The sequence below is a fragment of the Sinocyclocheilus grahami genome, unplaced genomic scaffold (genome assembly GCF_001515645.1).
Source record: "Sinocyclocheilus grahami isolate Dianchi unplaced genomic scaffold, SAMN03320097.WGS_v1.1 scaffold351.1, whole genome shotgun sequence".
Lineage (NCBI taxonomy): Eukaryota > Metazoa > Chordata > Actinopteri > Cypriniformes > Cyprinidae > Sinocyclocheilus > Sinocyclocheilus grahami.
Window position 1 is genome coordinate 822235 of NW_015505530.1, and position 20368 is coordinate 842602.

At 42.4% G+C, this 20368-nt stretch overlaps 1 protein-coding gene across 1 annotated transcript; it reads right to left on the reverse strand.

The window, feature by feature from the left end:
- Positions 1-8529: 8529 nt before the first annotated feature.
- On the reverse strand, positions 8530-19940 carry LOC107548605 (rho GTPase-activating protein 22-like). The gene is made up of 4 exons (XM_016229358.1): positions 19817-19940; positions 14759-14949; positions 10997-11084; positions 8530-8552 (listed from the first exon to the last, which is right to left on the reverse strand). Exons 1-4 carry the CDS (start codon positions 19857-19859, stop codon positions 8530-8532), a joined length of 345 nt encoding a protein of 114 aa, XP_016084844.1. The 5' UTR covers positions 19860-19940.
- Positions 19941-20368: the final 428 nt, after the last annotated feature.

Consider the following 20368-nt stretch of genomic DNA (forward strand, 5'->3'; position numbering starts at 1 on the left):
TTCTTCTAAAATGGTTATTTTATCAAGCTCCTATGTTTATGTTCAGTTATTTTACAAACCCAATTCCATAAAAGTTGGGACACTGTACAAATTGTTAGTAAAAAAGGAATGGAATAATTTACAAATCTCATAAACTTATATTTTATTCACAATAGAATATAGATAACATATCAAATGTTGAAAGTGAGACATTTTGAAATGTCATGCCAAATATTCGCTCATTTTGGATTTCATGACCGCTACACATTCCAAAAAAGTTGGGACAGTTAGCAATAAGAGGCCGGAAAAGTTAAATGTACATATAAGGAACAGCTGGAGGACCAATTTGCAACTTATTAGGTCAATTGGCAACATGATTGGGTATAAAAAGAGCCTCTCAGAGTGGCAGTGTCTCTCAGAAGTCAAGATGGGCAGAGGATCACCAATTCCCCCAATGCTGCGGCGAAAAATAGTGGAGCAATATCAGAAAGGAGTTTCTCAGAGAAAAATTGCGAAGAGTTTGAAGTTATCATCATCTACAGTGCATAATATCATCCAAAGATTCAGAGAATCTGGAACAATCTCTGTGCGTAAGGGTCAAGGCCGGAAAACCATACTGGATGCCCGTGATCTTCGGGCCCTTAGACGGCACTGCATCACATACAGGAATGCTACTGTAATGGAAATCACAACATGGGCTCAGGAATACTTCCAGAAAACATTGTCGGTGAACACAATCCACCGTGCCATTCGCCGTTGCCGGCTAAATCTCTATAGGTCAAAAAAGAAGCCATATCTAAACATGATCCAGAAGCACAGGTGTTTTCTCTGGGCCAAGGCTCATTTAAAATGGACTGTGGCAAAGTGGAAAACTGTTCTGTGGTCAGACGAATCAAAATTTGAAGTTCTTTTTGGAAAACTGGGACGCCATGTCATCCGGACTAAAGAGGACAAGGACAACCCAAGTTGTTATCATCGCTCAGTTCAGAAGCCTGCATCTCTGATGGTATGGGGTTGCATGAGTGCGTGTGGCATGGGCAGCTTGCACATCTGGAAAGGCACCATCAATGCTGAAAGGTGTATCCAAGTTCTAGAACAACATATGCTTCCATCCAGACGTCGTCTCTTTCAGGGAGGACCTTGCATTTTCCAACATGACAACGTCAGACCACATACTGCATCAATTACAACATCATGGCTGCGTAGATGGATCCGGGTACTGAAATGGCCAGCCTGCAGTCCAGATCATTCACCCATAGAAAACATTTGGCGCATCATAAAGAGGAAGATGCGACAAAGAAGACCTAAGACAGTTGAGCAACTAGAAGCCTGTATTAGACAAGAATGGGACAACATTCCTATTCCTAAACTTGAGCAACTTGTCTCCTCAGTGCCCAGACGTTTGCAGACTGTTATAAAAAGAAGAAGGGATGCCACACAGTGGTAAACATGGCCTTGTCCCAACTTTTTTGAGATGTGTTGATGCCATGAAATTTAAAATCAACTTATTTGTCCCTTAAAATGATACATTTTCTCAGTTTAAACATTTGATATGTCATCTGTTGTATTCTGAATAAAATATTGAAATTTGAAACTTCCACATCATTGCATTCTGTTTTTATTCACAATTTGTACAGTGTCCCAACTTTTTTGGAATCGGGTTTGTATATATATGTGTGTGTTCACATCATCGAATCTGGCCCCCTTTTAAAAAAAAATTGATACCCCTGGTGTAGGTTGAACTTTTACGCTCAGGTTACGAACAGCTTGTGATATTTACTTATTGTAAATGAAAGAATTCAATCATCAGTCATTTTACGACAAAGACGGGAGAGAGTCCGAGCGTTGCTAGACACCTAAATAAAATACCCCAGTAAAAAAACAACAGCATTTCACTATAACATCACTAAAGCTATATAAACTTGACCACAGTGGACGAGTTTCATAATACAAAAAGATTTTTTCATATATCATTTCTGCATAGGATGGGAATAAAAAAAACTCATAATTAGCATCAAAATCTAACATCACCTGTATGTCTCTAGTAAACAGTTACAGCAGGGCATGAGTAAGGTGACCAGTAGGGCCACAGATGAACGGAGATAAAAAGTCCAGCTGTCATGCTTCAAAATACTTAAGAGTGAATGAGATTTTCTTATATTTGACAGTTAATGACTGCTCTCACCAGTTTCAACACAAGCAGCTGTGTCACTAAATGCATCCCGAAGGTCTCATTAAGCATGTGTCATTGCTATGGACCACACAGGCAAATGCATATCAGTTTCAACAATATAGTCTTTATTTTAAATCAAGGACCGCCTGCATCAGCTCATGTTAGCCTGACACTCCATACTGAATTCAAGGTAAACTATGGTCTTGTCCTTCGTTTATGAGATACTGGGTAAGGCTGTGTAGAATGATGTGATATGTGGACATGTTCCCAGAGAACATGTAAACAATAGATGCTTCAGCAGAATCTGTTCCGGCAGCGATATCACCCTGTAGCCCAAGACTGGTTACCCACTGAAGATAAGCAGGGCTGAGCCTGGTCAGTACCTGGATGGGAGACCTCCTGGGAAAACTAGGTTGCTGCTGGAAGAGGTGTTAGTGAGGCCAGCAGGGGGTGCTCACCCTGTGGTCTGTGTGGGTCCTAACACCCCAGTATAGTGACGGGGACACTATACTGTCAACAAGCACCGTCCTTCGGATGAGACGTTAAACCGAGGTCCTGACTCTCTGTGGTCATTAAAAATCCCAGGATGTTTTTCGAAAAGTGTAGAGGTGTAACCTTGGAATCTTGGCCAAATTTGCCCATTGGCCTCTGATCATCATGGTCTGCTAACAATGCCCATATCTGCTTAATCATTCTGTCTCCTCTCCACCAATAAGCTGGTGTGTGGTGGGCATTCTGGCGCACTATGGCTGCCGTCACATCATCCAGGTGGATGCTGCACACTGTTGGTGGTTGAGGAGATACCCCCTGACAATGTAAAGCGCTTTGAGTGCCTAGAAAAGCGCTATATAAATGTAATGAATTATTATTCCACAGGAACATACTGCTGCATCTGTAGCGTGACACAACAGAGGTGGATTGTTTCTTTGAGTTAGGAATTCAGGCTAATCGTATATTATTCCTGATATGTGACACTCTAAAAGCTAATAACCGGTCGATAAACTAATTAAGCGACAACTAAATTGATAAACCAGATGAACAACTCAACAATAACCTTACCTTGTGGTTAATTATAAAGGTATCATTTGATACATATGACCTCACACAGTGGGTCCAAACAGCAGAATCGACTTGTGGAGACCACTGGTGAAATCTGGGTAACACTTTACAAAAAGGTCCTATTAGTTAACGTAATTATTAACTAATATGAATTAATGAGTAATACATTCTGTAACAACGTTTGTAGGTCGGGAAGAAGGAGGTGGGAGCCGGCGAACACTCAAATAAAACTTTAATAATAAAATAAACACAAAATAGCGTGACAGCCCCTCACGGACGACTGTCGTGCACAAACGAAACCAAAACACAAAATAAAATCCAGGCCTGGTCCTCTCTCGTCTTTCCCTGTCGTCACTCCTCCTTTGCTCCTCCGTGAGACTCGAGACCAGTGAGTGGTGCAGGTGTCACTCATTATCAATTACTCCACCGGCCTCGCTCCATTCCCACGGCTCTCGGCCCCGCCCCTCTCGTCACATACCCCCATCGCCCCTCGCAGGCCGGGGGGTACTCCCGAGACTGCGCTCTACTCAGCCGATCACGGTGGCCGCGGCGTACCTGGGGGTAAGGACAGACAGACGAGGCGAGAGAAAAGGAGATGGAAGGATGAGGAGAGACAGAGACGAGAGAGGGGAGAGAGGAAAAAAAAAATTCTTGTTCCGGTTCCCAGACACACTGCCGCTCGGCCCTCCACCAGCTGGGTAAGCTCTTCCGCGATGCCTAGCGGCAGCACTGGGTAGCCCTCAGTGGACGGCACGACTCCTCTGCCGCCCAGTGGACGGCGACGGCTCCTCCGCTTTCGGGCAGCCGGCAGGAGTCCCCCGTTCCCTGCTCCTCCCCATCATGGTGGATGGCAGCAGGCTCCGGCCACACTCAAATAAAACTTTAATAATAAAATAAACACAAAATAGCGCGACAGCCCCTCACGGACGACTGTCGCGCACAAACGAAACCAAAACACAAAATAAAATCCAGGCCTGGTCCTCTCTCGTCTTTCCCTGTCGTCACTCCTCCTTTGTATCCTTCCGGAGCTCCTCCGTGAGACTCGAGCCCGGTGAGTGGTGCAGGTGTCGCTCATTATCAATTGCTCCACCGGCCTCGCTCCGTTCCCACGGCTCTCGGCCCCGCCCCTCTCGTCACACGTTCATTACAGTATTTACTATTCTTTGTTATCATTAGTTAGTAAGAATGCATTTGTTTATTGTTAATTTTTTAATGTAGATAACTAATGTTAATAAATGGAACCCTTATTATAGTGTTACCAAAAATTATTTTTTTCATTTTTTTCTAATCTACTAGAAAATGTATTAATACATTACAAGGATAATGTCACACTTCCCTAAGGTGAGGAACGAGGAGACAAGGTGTAAACTCACAACAGTACTTTTAATCCATTAATCCAAGGGGTAACATGGAGCAGACAGGAACACAGGAGACTCAGGGGCAGACGTACAATCTCCGACAAAGACAGACAGCACAGACTGGGGCTAATAAACACAGGGCAATCAGGGTATGGAATGACTAATTAACGGGGACAAAAAACACATGGGGAGGAAAAACACAGCAAAACCAATCCAGGGGCGTGACATTACTCCCCCCCGTGCCGTAACAATTCCACCAGGGAGGGTGGAGCGGGCAGACAGAGTCCATGGGTGAGACGATGGAGGGAGGAGCCAGGGAGGAGACAGGAGGGGCTTGGAGCAGGAGGAGCCCAGCAGGACCTAGGCCACAGCCATAATGCCGACACACGGTGGAGCCGACGGAGGGAGGAGCCATGGAGGAGGAATGACCGCCGACTCCAGGGGGCCGACCAACGGTGGCGGAGCAGGTAGTGGAGGAGTCCGAGGCGGTGGCGGAGACGGAGAGCCGATGGGCCAGGGCGACGGGGTGGAGCCGGAGCGACAGAGGACTGAGGCTGAGCCGAAGGGATGAAGGAGCCTGATGGAGCCGGAGAGACGAGGCGAAGCCAGAGAAGTGGAGTCCCGAGATGCAGGATGGTCGACCCCAGACCAAGGCGGAGCCGGAGGGACAAGAGAGCCTGGCGGAGCTAGTGGACTGCCAGGCCACGGCGGAGAGGAGGGAGCTTAGAGTAAACTGGCTTAGAGGCTGGAGGCGGAGTCAAGGGAAACTCCAGCCATGGCGACACTGGAGGATGGCAGTTCCGCAGAGCTTGCACCGCATAGATGGTGGGCTGAGGGCGAGCAGAGGGGCTGCCAGACAACAGCGGAGGTGGTGGCAGGAGAGGGTGGGAGGGCGGGCATTCGTGAGCCTCCGGGCATTCGGGGCTAAACTTTGGATCAGGAGGCCCCTCTAGGCTGATTACCGGAATGGGATTACTCTCTGGAGGAGCGGACACTTGAGGGTGAATTCTAGAAGCGGGCACTGGAGGGCGCTTTCTAGGAGCAGGCACTGGAGGGTGCTCTGAACTGGACTCGGGGACTGGAGCCCTCTCCTCTTCGTCTTGGCTTTCTGCGCTCACCCCGTCCGTGGCTTTCTCCCTCGTGGCAGGTGTTGTTGCCGGCTCACACACCTTGACTGACGTCATCAGCTGCTCTGGCTCTGCGGCGATTCTCAGCACTGTCGCTCCATGCGGCGATGGCTCGTCGGTTGCGGTGGGCTCCATATCTCCGTCAGCGGTGAGCTCGGACATGCGCTCCGCGCATCGGGGAGATGGTGGGCTGGGCTCTGGGTCGGGAGTGGCACTGGCGATATACTCCTGGGAACCGGCGGAGAACGGCGATCCATTTCTTGCCAGTGTCCACTCCATAAAGGCGGCGAATTCCGCTCGAGGGCCATCCTCGGACGACGGCGCTCTGCATGCGGTGTTGAGGCTGGCGTCATAGAACGAGTAGAGCACGTCGTCCGGGTAGGTGGTTAGATGGGCCATGGCCAGAAACAGTCTGGTATGACCCTTGTTGTTGCCGGCTCACACACCTTGACTGACGTCATCAGCTGCTCTGGCTCTGCGGCGATTCTCAGCACTGTCGCTCCATGCGGCGATGGCTCGTCGGTTGCGGTGGGCTCCATATCTCCGTCAGCGGTGAGCTCGGACATGCGCTCCGCGCATCGGGGAGATGGTGGGCTGGGCTCTGGGTCGGGAGTGGCACTGGCGATATACTCCTGGGAACCGGCGGAGAACGGCGATCCATTTCTTGCCAGTGTCCACTCCATAAAGGCGGCGAATTCCGCTCGAGGGCCATCCTCGGACGACGGCGCTCTGCATGCGGTGTTGAGGCTGGCGTCATAGAACGAGTAGAGCACGTCGTCCGGGTAGGTGGTTAGATGGGCCATGGCCAGAAACAGTCTGGTATGACCCTCGAGTGATTTCTCCCCCTGCTCCATCAGGAGGAGGATGAATTCAGGGCGAAGGAGGGGATCCATAAGGGAAACACTATGGAAACAAAAACACTGAGAGAAAAAACGATAACAAAACGGATGGGAAACATGCAATAAACTGTTTTTGGTCTGAGATTCTGTCACACTTCCCTAAGGCGAGGAACGAGGAGACAAGGCGTAAACACACAACAGTACTTTTAATCCATTAATCCAAGGAGTAACATGGAGCAGACAGGAACACAGGAGACTCAGGGGTAGACATACAATCTCCGACAAAGACAGACAGCACAGACTGGGGCTAATAAACACAGGGCAATCAGGGGAACACAGGTGCATGGAATGACTAATTAACGGGGACACAGAACACATGGGGAGGAAAAACACAGCAAAACCAATCCAGGGGCGTGACAGAAAACTTGTGTCAAAAGTTGAAATGACAAATGAATGGAAAATTCAGAATATTGTGTACGTTGCCCTTTTGCCTAATGAAAGCAGCACTCAGGCTGCAAAGTCATACATTTATGTTGTAGAAATAGTCTTAAATATTTACTATTTATTTGATCATTTATTTCCTTTTTTGTGTCAAAACATTTTTCAGGCATTTTCTGTTTTAGGTGGTCAGCATTTTGCACACAAATGGATTTTAGTCTTCACAAATGTCCTTCATGTATCCTCAGAGGCAGGGCCGGATTTACCTCTTTTCGTGACGTAGGCAAAACAAGTTTTTGGACCCCCCTTCCCTATTAATATAATAGGCCTAATATTACCACCCAAGCAAACAAAAATATTTCTTAATCAGTGGAAACTGTTACAGTGTTTTCTATCGCAATAAGCGCTTGCGTTCAGTCAATAAAAATCAAATGTAGGCTCTTAATTTGTTTGAGAATTCGGGAGTGCATTATTTCTCTAATAATTTAAACGGCCTGGAGTCACAATCACACATCAATTGTTCAGATGATTTGTTTCAAGGCATTTGACATGTTTCCGTCTTGAAATCTCGTGGGTGTTGAACTAGCAATTTTTTTACGCACCTCATCCCAAACCTTCCGTGGCAAATTCCAAAACTTCATTTTAGAGCTAAAAAACAGAGGCTTGAGCCATTGATATGCAGGCTAACGCAGTTATTAGAGAGAGAGAGCGAAAGAGAGAGGGAGAGATTAAGTGCGTGTGAATACTTGCGTCTGTGCGTCTCGCAGCAGTATTCAGCAGCAGCGTCTACTAATAGCGAATCTTTAAGTTGGACTGCTTCAAGAACCTCGCTACTGAGAAATGTCATGTAGCTTTTCAGCTGCGAAACTCTTATTGATAAATTCGCGGGGCAGCCGCAGCGCTGATGACAAGTTTCTGTCCGCGTCTCCGTGTGTGTGCGCGAGTGCGTGTCTATGTGTGTGCGTGTAGAGAACGGGAGAAAGAAAACGTGATTTCCGTACATAAAAAAGGTTAAAGACATAGAAATAGTTTGTAATTTTTACCCTATTGTTTGTTATATTTATTTGCTCGATGTCTTCTGGGGTTTTGGTACTTTTACTGTTGTAGATATCCCATAGTATAACAAAAATAAGATATATCTCTTCATTGAGTTTGGACCCCCCCTGGATGAGAAAGCATAGGCACGTGCCTACAATGCCTATGCATAAATCCGGCCCTGCTAAGAGGACACCTAATGCCCTGATTAACTCTGGTAATGATGCTGTATTTCGTCTGTAACAATATGCAAGTTCCCACTCAGAGCCTGCAAACACAGTGCCTTATTTGTTTTCTTGCTTTGCCATTGTATGCCTCCTTGAGTGACAAGTTGGACAAAGAGTATAAGTAAGTATAAAATATAACATGCACAGATTATGCCCTGATGGCACAAACCATTAAACGCATAATTAAATCAGACCAAAGAAGATTAAGGTAAATTTAATTATCTCCTACCTGGAACTATTTCAAAAAGATGCCGCCCAGGTTCATCAGGATTGGCTGTCAGCTCGTTGACTTGACTACCCTGCAACGGGATACATCCCTGGAGGGAAAAAGAAAGAAAAGATTGCTTTAAACAGTGAATAGGTTTGAAAAGCACTTTTTTTAGTGTTTTACACCATTTTAAGATGTTTTATCTATTAAAGCATTAAACAGATGAACAATTTCTCTTCAGGGATAACTGGAGTGTGTTTCATTAGGCCAGAGCTAGGCAAGTTCGGTCCTAGAGAGCTGCAGTCCTGCAGCGTTCAGCTCCAACCCTGAAAACAAAACTCACCTGCCTATAGCCTTAGTAATCCTGAAGACATTGATTAGCTTGTTCAGGTGTGTTTGATTAAGGTTGGAGCTGAATTCTTCAGGACTGCGGCTCTCTAGGACCGAACTTGCCTACCCCTGCATTAGGCTATTGTAATTTGCTAATTGATTTGTGGTGCTAATAAGCACCTACAGGGGCTCACCAGGGCATAATTCTTTGTTGTGTGCATGGCCCAATTTTACGCTGTAATCAGCGATGCTGAGTCATGAATAATTAGACCCAACCACAGTCAAATCATAAATTATGTACCAGCCTCCTTTAGCTCATCCTCCATTCTTCGCTGCCCCAGCATTAAAGGGGTTATATGATGCGATTTCAATTTTTCCTTTCTCTTTGAAGTGTTACAAGCTCTTGGTGCATAATGAAGATCTGTAAAGTTGCAAAGACTAAAGTCTCAAATCCAAAGAGATATTTTTTATAAAAGTTAAGAGTCAACCACGCCTACCTAAAACGGCTCGTTCTAACACGCCCCCACATGTCTATGTCATGATGTGGGAAGATTTGCATAACGCCGCCCAAATGTTCACACAAAAAAAGAAGGCGTAACTTTTATTCTCGCTGTATTGTTGTTGCCGCTGCTACCATGTCGTGAAGGCGCTGTGTGTTTCGTTGTGAAAGCGAAACTACTTTGTTTGGCCTTCCAAAAGAGGATGATATCCGCTTCGTCATGCCTAGAGCTGACCGCTGAGGGAATACATCAACTTCACGCTGTGGATTGCCAGATCGGCTTTCACCGTGGACAATGCGGAGTCCAGCCCGGGGTCGTCACATGTGGTTGCCGAAAGCCCACCGGATGCTCCTTCGTCAAATCCGCCGGGCGCGCCGTTCTCAAGCCCACCCGCCACCGCTCACTCTAGCCACCAGCCTCCGCTCACTCTAGCCCGCCGTGTGTTTCGTTGTGAAAGTGAAACTACTTTGTTTGGTCTTCCAAAAGAGGACACGACAAGAAATCAGTGGTTAAGTTGTATTTGCAACACTGTTCCAGAACAGTTCAACCCAAATATTCATTTGTGTGCAGCACATTTTATGGAGGACTGTTTCCTGACCCTGGAAGAGTAGACTACAATGCCGGCTGTTCTGACTCACAGACTGTAATTTTAAAGGATTTGCCACTGATGATTCAAACGCGAGTTTTGGGCAGTAGAGTAGCACTTGTTGTTTGCCATTTCTCTGATCACAAATGCAGACATCGTTTTATGTTTACACGGAACGAGTTCAAGGCATTTGACATGTTTCCGTCTTGAAATCTCGTGGGTGTTGAACTAGCAATTTTTTTACGCACCTCATCCCAAACCTTCCGTGGCAAATTCCAAAACTTCATTTTAGAGCTAAAAAACAGAGGCTTGAGCCATTGATATGCAGGCTAACGCAGTTATTAGAGAGAGAGAGCGAAAGAGAGAGGGAGAGATTAAGTGCGTGTGAATACTTGCGTCTGTGCGTCTCGCAGCAGTATTCAGCAGCAGCGTCTACTAATAGCGAATCTTTAAGTTGGACTGCTTCAAGAACCTCGCTACTGAGAAATGTCATGTAGCTTTTCAGCTGCGAAACTCTTATTGATAAATTCGCGGGGCAGCCGCAGCGCTGATGACAAGTTTCTGTCCGCGTCTCCGTGTGTGTGCGCGAGTGCGTGTCTATGTGTGTGCGTGTAGAGAACGGGAGAAAGAAAACGTGATTTCCGTACATAAAAAAGGTTAAAGACATAGAAATAGTTTGTAATTTTTACCCTATTGTTTGTTATATTTATTTGCTCGATGTCTTCTGGGGTTTTGGTACTTTTACTGTTGTAGATATCCCATAGTATAACAAAAATAAGATATATCTCTTCATTGAGTTTGGACCCCCCCTGGATGAGAAAGCATAGGCACGTGCCTACAATGCCTATGCATAAATCCGGCCCTGCTAAGAGGACACCTAATGCCCTGATTAACTCTGGTAATGATGCTGTATTTCGTCTGTAACAATATGCAAGTTCCCACTCAGAGCCTGCAAACACAGTGCCTTATTTGTTTTCTTGCTTTGCCATTGTATGCCTCCTTGAGTGACAAGTTGGACAAAGAGTATAAGTAAGTATAAAATATAACATGCACAGATTATGCCCTGATGGCACAAACCATTAAACGCATAATTAAATCAGACCAAAGAAGATTAAGGTAAATTTAATTATCTCCTACCTGGAACTATTTCAAAAAGATGCCGCCCAGGTTCATCAGGATTGGCTGTCAGCTCGTTGACTTGACTACCCTGCAACGGGATACATCCCTGGAGGGAAAAAGAAAGAAAAGATTGCTTTAAACAGTGAATAGGTTTGAAAAGCACTTTTTTTAGTGTTTTACACCATTTTAAGATGTTTTATCTATTAAAGCATTAAACAGATGAACAATTTCTCTTCAGGGATAACTGGAGTGTGTTTCATTAGGCCAGAGCTAGGCAAGTTCGGTCCTAGAGAGCTGCAGTCCTGCAGCGTTCAGCTCCAACCCTGAAAACAAAACTCACCTGCCTATAGCCTTAGTAATCCTGAAGACATTGATTAGCTTGTTCAGGTGTGTTTGATTAAGGTTGGAGCTGAATTCTTCAGGACTGCGGCTCTCTAGGACCGAACTTGCCTACCCCTGCATTAGGCTATTGTAATTTGCTAATTGATTTGTGGTGCTAATAAGCACCTACAGGGGCTCACCAGGGCATAATTCTTTGTTGTGTGCATGGCCCAATTTTACGCTGTAATCAGCGATGCTGAGTCATGAATAATTAGACCCAACCACAGTCAAATCATAAATTATGTACCAGCCTCCTTTAGCTCATCCTCCATTCTTCGCTGCCCCAGCATTAAAGGGGTTATATGATGCGATTTCAATTTTTCCTTTCTCTTTGAAGTGTTACAAGCTCTTGGTGCATAATGAAGATCTGTAAAGTTGCAAAGACTAAAGTCTCAAATCCAAAGAGATATTTTTTATAAAAGTTAAGAGTCAACCACGCCTACCTAAAACGGCTCGTTCTAACACGCCCCCACATGTCTATGTCATGATGTGGGAAGATTTGCATAACGCCGCCCAAATGTTCACACAAAAAAAGAAGGCGTAACTTTTATTCTCGCTGTATTGTTGTTGCCGCTGCTACCATGTCGTGAAGGCGCTGTGTGTTTCGTTGTGAAAGCGAAACTACTTTGTTTGGCCTTCCAAAAGAGGATGATATCCGCTTCGTCATGCCTAGAGCTGACCGCTGAGGGAATACATCAACTTCACGCTGTGGATTGCCAGATCGGCTTTCACCGTGGACAATGCGGAGTCCAGCCCGGGGTCGTCACATGTGGTTGCCGAAAGCCCACCGGATGCTCCTTCGTCAAATCCGCCGGGCGCGCCGTTCTCAAGCCCACCCGCCACCGCTCACTCTAGCCACCAGCCTCCGCTCACTCTAGCCCGCCGTGTGTTTCGTTGTGAAAGTGAAACTACTTTGTTTGGTCTTCCAAAAGAGGACACAACGCATAAAAAGACAGTATAAGGGGCTGTTCACATGTCGCACCTAAAAACGTGTGGAAAACGCTAGGCGCGCAGCTTTCTGCTTTTTTCCAAAACGTTCGGGCGCTTGCGCTCCAGAGCCGTCTGCCGTTGCTAAGCAACCATGACCTGCGCTCTCCATGAAGACGCGGACATTTCAGCAAAGGATAAATGGATTAGCAGCACTAAAAATCGCTTGCAGTAGCTCTGCTACTAAATTTATTTAAAAATGGCTATCCCTGTACAGATATGATCAGCTGTTCCTTCATCTTGGCTGAGCTTTCAATGTTGTTACAGGAAAGGATGAAGCTGATTGGTTGGTTCTTGTCACATGACCCGCGGTGCGTTTGCGGCATTCTGAAAAGTTTAAATGTTTTTATCTCGATGTGGCGCGGAAGCGCCTGGAAAAATGAGCGCATCGCACCACGTACGCGTCGCGACCATTATGAGCGCGCCTGCCGTGCGTCTACATTTGAAATAACAAACTTGAGCGCGCAAAAGACACTATATGTGAACGGCCCCTAAATCATTATAATCCGTAATTATTTCCCCACTGGATGCAACAAATACCTCGTTTATAATGGGTTTTAATGTTTTTGAATCGTCGCTCCGGCCTGACGGGGCATCACAGAATGGGAATTTGAGGTATTCAGCCAATCACAACGCACTGGATAGCTGGCCAATCACAGCACACCTCGCTTTTCAGACCAATGAGCTTTGTAAAAATCTACGCAATTCAGAAAGGCGGGGCATAGAGGAGAAACAATAATGTACAGTATGTGGAAAATAATGTGTTTTTTTAACCATAAACACATTTCATTACACCAAATGCACAAAATAATGTTCTTTTTAGCAACATCATATGACCCCTTTAACACAGCGATGCAAGTTTTCATTGCTCAGCTAAAATTCCTCTCCGTCATTCAGCTGCAGTTAAATTAATTTTCAAACTATGCATTGATAAGGGTAAATGCTTATAGGGTTACCCACTCAGATGCAAGCTGGGCACATTTCTGCTGCAGAGATTGAATTAAGTTGGGATGGAGATGGGGTGGGAGTGGGGGTGGAGAAAGAGAGCATGAGCATTACAGAGAGTTTACAGGCTCCGGAGGAGAATAATACCAGATAAAGGATGGATGAGCCAGACTCGGAGGCTGAGGAAAGTCATGCTGCATTAGGGGTCACAGGTCAGCCGCTCTGTATCCGCTAAATGCTTTGACTTACACTACAGCCAAGCAGGAGGGCATGCGGTTTCCAAATTAGTTTGTCAGGCTAACAGCATGCTGATGTCATCCTGGTGTAATGGAGACAGTGAGGAGGATATAGCTGTGTTCCTAAAGCTTCACTGACAGGGGAGAATGAATCACTAGCATATATATGATTTATATGATATATATATATATATATTCATTCATTTATTTTTAACTTAATGTTTTATGATTTTTATTTTTCTAATATTTATCATGTATGTGTTTATGTACACTGTTTAAAGTTTTTTTTAATTAATAAGTCTCTTATGCTCACCAAGGCTGAATTTATTGGATACAAAATACAGTAATTATTAGGAAATATTTTGAACAATATAAAATAATTGTTTTCGGTTTTATTATAATTTCAAATGTAATTTATTCCTGTTCATTTATTCCATTTGTTCCATTAATATATTCCATTAATACACTCTTCAGTGTCACATTAACCCTATGAGAAATCATTCTAATATGCTGATTTGTTGCTCACAAAATGCTGATAATGCTTTTGCTGCTTAATGTTTTTCTGGAAACTGTAATACATTTTTTTCAGGATTCTTTGATGAATAGAAAGTTCAAAAGAACAGCATTTATTTGAAATAGAAACCTATTGTGACATTATAAATGAGTTTACTGTCACTTTTTATCAGTTTAATGCATCCTTGATTAATAAAATTACTAATTTCTTTAAAAAAGTAGTTGTTATATAGTAATGGTTGTTGAATGGTAGTGTGCATGTTTATAACATATGAACATATAGTGGCCCAAAACTTCAGATATCTAATGCAATGAAATTCATAACTGCCTGAATGAATGCAGTTTTGTCTCTCTCACTGTTTCAGGTCGAGCCCAATAACCTGTAGATGGTGTGTATTGTGGGTTGAGAGGTTGAACTTGAAAACAGTGAAGTCATTTGTTATCTCACAATCGATGCTTAAATCAGTAAGATAGATAACATTGATTTTTTTTAGGTAGAGTTATTGATCAGATATGAAATAAAAGATCAAGGTCTCTTATTTTTTAAACCTCTTTTTGCAACATTAACTGTCACATTGTTTAGACACAACAGGGTCAGATTTTATTTTGATTAATTTTGTTGAAAGACAATGTTATATTCCAGATAAATTATATAATAATAAATAGTCTGTCTTTATTTTTATTCTTGTTCTGGTTGTTCTGTCTCTTCCCACTGTACCTGTGGTTTGGTTTCCTCCTCATCTTTGTAGAAGTAGAGCTGGTCAGTTCGAAGCACGAACCAGCGCAGCTGCCAGTTCTTCATGATGCTGCGCTGTTTCTTAAGCCAGCCCGCTTTTAACGCCCTGTCTTGGAGGCAGGGGGATGATGGCCTGCGGGAGAGCTCCCCCATGACCATGCTCTTAGACCTAGCTGAGAAAGTAAACACAAACACATTCACATATATTCAAACATGTTAAGTTAGATTTCATGTCACATTTACAGTAGATTCCCATTCTGCTCATCTAAACCAAGTGAATTAGCCTCCACTAGTCTGGACAAGTATATACACAGAACGCACATAAAAATGCATAGATGCAAGCAATTGGGCAATGCAAGCAATTTGCCCACCACCACTGAAAACAAGATGTATCATGCATGCCTTATGACAGGCTTCTCAGTGATGCAAAAGCCCATTTTTTTGGCTTATTCATGAATTTAAATTCCCCTTGTGTTGACCAGAGACAACCACAAACCACAGCAAAGCAGATGAGATTGGGCAGCTGTATTTGAGAGGCATGCCCAGTGTCACAAGCAGCTGCTTTATGCTCGTGGCCCGGAAAGGAAAAAAAATCAATCCTTGTTTTCCTGTGTGCTGAGAGCAGCAGGATAGCAGAAAACATGAGAGTGCACTCCCTAGCTTTCTTCGTACAGCTGTTTAGGATCACTCTGGATTTTTTTAGTCTTTATCAGAGTGGCCTACAGTTGCTGGGACATTCCCACTATGCTGTTTTTCATGTGCTGAGAATATGTCTTAAAAATATTAAAAGTATATATTAAAAATAAATAAATAAACTTTTTAAAAATTGGAATTAACCATATTAATTTGTTTTCATTTTATTACATTTTCACAATTAAGTGAACATATTATGAATTTTAAATTATTTTATTACTTTAATTATAATGCCAATTTAATGTAATTTTAATGCTAATAATAATTATTGCAATTATATTTTATTTATATGCTAATATATACTATAGTATAATATATTAAGAAAAAAAAATCTATATTATTTTGTCCTTTTTTCAGCTGAAATGTGTTTTTTAAATTGCTGAATGTTTTTATTTATTTATTGGAAATATTATAATGTTTTTATAATATAATATGATAATCAAATTTCCAATATCAGTTTCCATCCTGTTAGATTTTTTAACATCACTGTAACGAACACAAGCCAGTTCCTCAGTGGCATCATCCTCCAGGATGTGATGTCATTTTTGGTGGACAAACATTAGTATTAACAATTGGTTTCATTTTTTATTTATTTTTTGGTATTATTTGGTTTGTGTCACTGTCTGCTCTGTTTTATAAAATTACATATATTATAAAAAAATAAAAAATGGTTACAAATATAAAACAAGTATTTCAAAATATATATAAATATATAAAATTACTATATATTAACCAGTAAAATTATAATTATAAATATATAATTATACTTCCTTAAATTACAACACACAAGTATATTCTTTCTATATTACAGAGTTAAAAAGGTACTGCATAACAGCAAAGAACCGACCGCTCCTCAGCCTGAAGGGCTGCAAACGCTGCCACTCTGATTAAATGACTGTAAGTAATGGAAGCCTCACAGCCTCATGGAGAGAGAAAGAGTGACAGAGCACAAATGGGAGGGAAGAGGGTGGGAGAAAAGCCCCTAAAATGATCTAGCTCTTTGAACAGCAGTCTCCAGGGACACACAGAATGGTGTTTCTCCTTATTACCCATAAACCTATAGCGGCCAACTCTCAATAACAAGCAGGTTGCAGACCGGGCAGAGCATTCGGCGTCAGAATTTTCCTCCATTTGTCTGATTTTCTGCTTATGTGACATGTTTAGTCTAAAAATACTGGAAGTCTGACCAGGCCCATGCATATTTCATTTAGACTCATTTTTGAAATGACAAAAGAGCCTTTTTTATGTGTCTGCTCCTTAAATATTCTTTCAGGGCACTGGTACTGAATATGAAGATTTGTTAAAAATCATCAAGAATTAATATGAACAATTAATCTCTGCCTGAAATGATCATCCTGCTTACAATAGTCCCGTAATAAAGAGTTTCGTACAAGACATGTTTTATGAGGACACCTTGAGTACGGCATGAGGAACAGAATAATAATGAATCTTGTGTAGCTCCTAGTTTTTTTAAAATGATTTCTTAGTTCCACTAAGGGCTTGAATCCAGCTCTATTATTACCATCTTGCAGATTACAGTAAGCTTAAAAATAATGCAAAATGCAAGTGAATAAATAGATCCATAATGACTTCATTTTCCCACTGGTAATATGTCTAAAAACATCTTATGTTAACATGTAATGTAACAGTAAAGGAACATGTAAATAAATCTAATTAGACATTTAAATATATAAAAATTATGCTATCTGTCATACTTCCTGATAACAATTTACACATAAGTACAGCACAAAACTGAAAAGGCAATTGCCTTTTAATTTAGCCCACCTAATATTCTGACACTCAGAGTGAAATATCACTGCAAATGAAACCTGGCAGTGTCTTTGAGCCTGCTGTGCTGGAATATGTGCTGTAATATGCAAGATGATAAATGCAGAGCCCAGCAGACAGTGTGTTTCAAATGCTCCTGTTTGCTTTATGTTGCACAGCAGGGCAGAAATCAATTCACAAATAGCATTTTGCAGGAGAAATAATCAGGAAAAACCATGCAATTATTATCAATTCAACTTTAAAAATGATATTGCACCTGTTTTGTACATGGAATTGATGGTAACATTGTACAATAAGGTTCAATCCATTACCATTAGTTAATGCATTAGGTATCATAAACTAACAATGAAGTATATGTATTAGTATATCATTTATTAATGTAAGTTCATATTAATTTACAAATATACTGTTGTTTAAATATACTATTGTCCATTCACAATACTGTGGTAATTTATACAGCTGTTAAAAATGCATTAATATATGTGGACATTAACATTGACTTAATTGGAAATTAACATTAATATGGATAAATGCTGTAAAAAAATATTTTTTTTTTGTAACCATTTACAATGTCAGCAAGTGTGTGATGCATATTGTGTTAAAAACTGTTCAGAATCTAAAAATTGTATAATGCTTTAGTTTTAACTTTAAGCATTAACTTTAGTTAATTTTTTAACTTCATGATACCTAAAGCATTAACTAAAGTTAAAGGGTTAGTTCACCCAAAAATGAAAAATAGGCTGCGTTTTACTCACCCCAGAGGCATCCTAGGTGTATATGACTTTCTTCTTTCAGACGAATCCAGTCGGAGTTATATAAAAAATTGTCTTTGATCTTTCAAGCTCTATCATTGCAGTCAGCGGGTGTTGCATTGCTTCAGTCCAAAAGAAGTTAAATAAAAATCGCCCATCCATAAAAAAAAGTGTCTCACACGGCTCCGGGGGGTGAACAAAGGCCTTCTGTAGCGAATCAATGTGTTTTTGTAAGAAAAATATCCATATTCAAAACGTAATGATCACTTAAATATAGCTTGTGCCAACAGTTATACACTGGAAGCAGTTCCGGGAGCATGAGGTATGAGGTCAGCGTTGCGCATGCGCCGGTGAGTCTCGTGAAAAGCAACGTTTGTTAACAGGATCAAAGGAAACAAAGTTTCCTTAATTTAGCAAAGGAAAACCAGTCTCCTCTTGGCTTATATCGAAATCCTCTGACATTCTTCTTTACAAATCCTCGTTTTGTAATTCTAATTCTTGACCGTTGTTTTGTTCTGATCTCTCCCCTGCGTTTCTGCGTGCATCACTTCTGAGCGGTGCATGCGCAAAGCCGACCTCATACGTCATACCCCCGGAACTGCTTCTGTTTACAACAGTGAGCGCAAGCTAGATTCAAGTGATTATTATGTTTTGAATATGCATATTTTTCTTACAAAAACGCATCGATTCACTACAGAAGGCCTTTGTTCACCCCCCGGAGCCTTGTGAGACACTTTTTTTTATGGATGGGCGCTTTTTATTTAAGTTCTTTTGGACAGAAGCAATGCAACACCCGTTGAGTGGCATTAAACAGCTTGAAAGATCAAAGACAATTTTAATATAACTCCGACTGGATTCGTCTGAAAGAAGAAAGTCATATACACCTAGGATGCCTCGGGGGTGAGTAAAACACAGCCTAATTTTCATTTTTGGGTGAACTGACCCTTTAACTAGTTAAAACTTATTGTACAGTATTATCTGATCAATAAAGTTATAAGATATGTACGTAGATGTATACATTTAATTTACATTATATGACATGAAAGCCATGATTGCCAGCAAGCTTTTACTCATGTAGGTGAAACTGTTTGACATTCAGTTGTTATGATTTATTACACCCTTAATTCTAAGTGTTGAAACTACAATTCATTATAGACCAAGAATAGAATGTAAGTTCATGTGCAGAAAAATGGCATTGGATTATGATTACAATTATTCTTGACTTATCTCCATCATGTACTGTACACTCTTGAAAATAAAGGTTCTTTATTGGCAATGATGGTTCTAAGAAAAACCTTTAACATCATGGAACCTTTCCGTTCCACAAAAGGCTCTTTATAGTGAAAAAACATTCTCATTATTAAAATGTTCTTCACACTAAGAAAAAATGGATCTTTAAGAACTCTTCTTTGGGGAACCCAAAAATCGTTCTTATGGCATTGCTGCAAACACCATCTTTATTTTTAAGATTGTATAAAAACTATGAAACATCAGGCATCATCAGCATGTGTCAGGATCCAAATCATGACTTCCTGGTTAAGGAGTGTGACACAAAGCCAAAGACCACTTACGCTCATTAACCACTAATCAAGCTGAAAGATCTTACTAAGCAACCACCCAGTCTATTGGATCACTGCCATGGAGATATATAGTCCTCAACAGCCCATCACTGAGCTGTGAGATCAGCAGACTAGCGGAGCAGGAGCCGGTACTGAGCGCAGCTAATGCAGCCAGAAGAAGGTGTTGCTACGGATGGGAATGCAGGTCACTGATGCTGAGAAACAGCAGTGAGAATTAAAGGTCTTACCTCTCCTGGACTGTCTAAGCTTGGGACTTAGCATGGTGTTCATTGCTGAGCAACACTGTCCTCCATCCACATGTTGGGATCCGCACTCTACTTTCCTCCTGAGCCTCGCCCTGTTGCACCTCTTCCGCCTGCTCTGGACAGCATCTGTCTACCTCCCTCCCTTCCTCACTCTCTCTCTCCCCCTTTCATGTCCCACTACCCCACTGCACTGAGCGGCACGCTTCCCGGGCCCCTCCCACCCTCATCATGCAGAGGCAGCTGGAGGAGAGAGACCTCTTACACACGCTCAGATCCACCCTTACCCATAATGCATTATTTATCCCACACCACCCAAATTAATTCCACTTTGGACCAGCCATTAAAGGCCTGGATGATTACACTCAATAATTCAGTGAAGCAGAAACAGAAGGGCTTCTGCCATTTCTCCCCCTTCGCTTTCCCTCCTAATTGGTTCTTTAGTATGGTGACTGTATCTGCATGTGCTTGTGTGTACTATTTCTCTCCTTCACTCTGTGGTCACCTTTTCACCATCTGGCTTTTGTGCATTTCAGA

Bases quoted from the DNA above. Each gene is read 5' to 3' on its own strand.
- LOC107548605 (XM_016229358.1), bottom strand. From the start codon at position 19,859: ATGAACACCATGCTAAGTCCCAAGCTTAGACAGTCCAGGAGAG. The intron at 14,950-19,816 runs GTAAGACCTTTA...TTACTTTCTCAG, and splicing joins GCTTAGACAGTCCAGGAGAG to CTAGGTCTAAGAGCATGGTC. The intron at 11,085-14,758 runs GTACAGTGGGAA...TTTTCCCTCCAG, and splicing joins AGGAGGAAACCAAACCACAG to GGATGTATCCCGTTGCAGGG.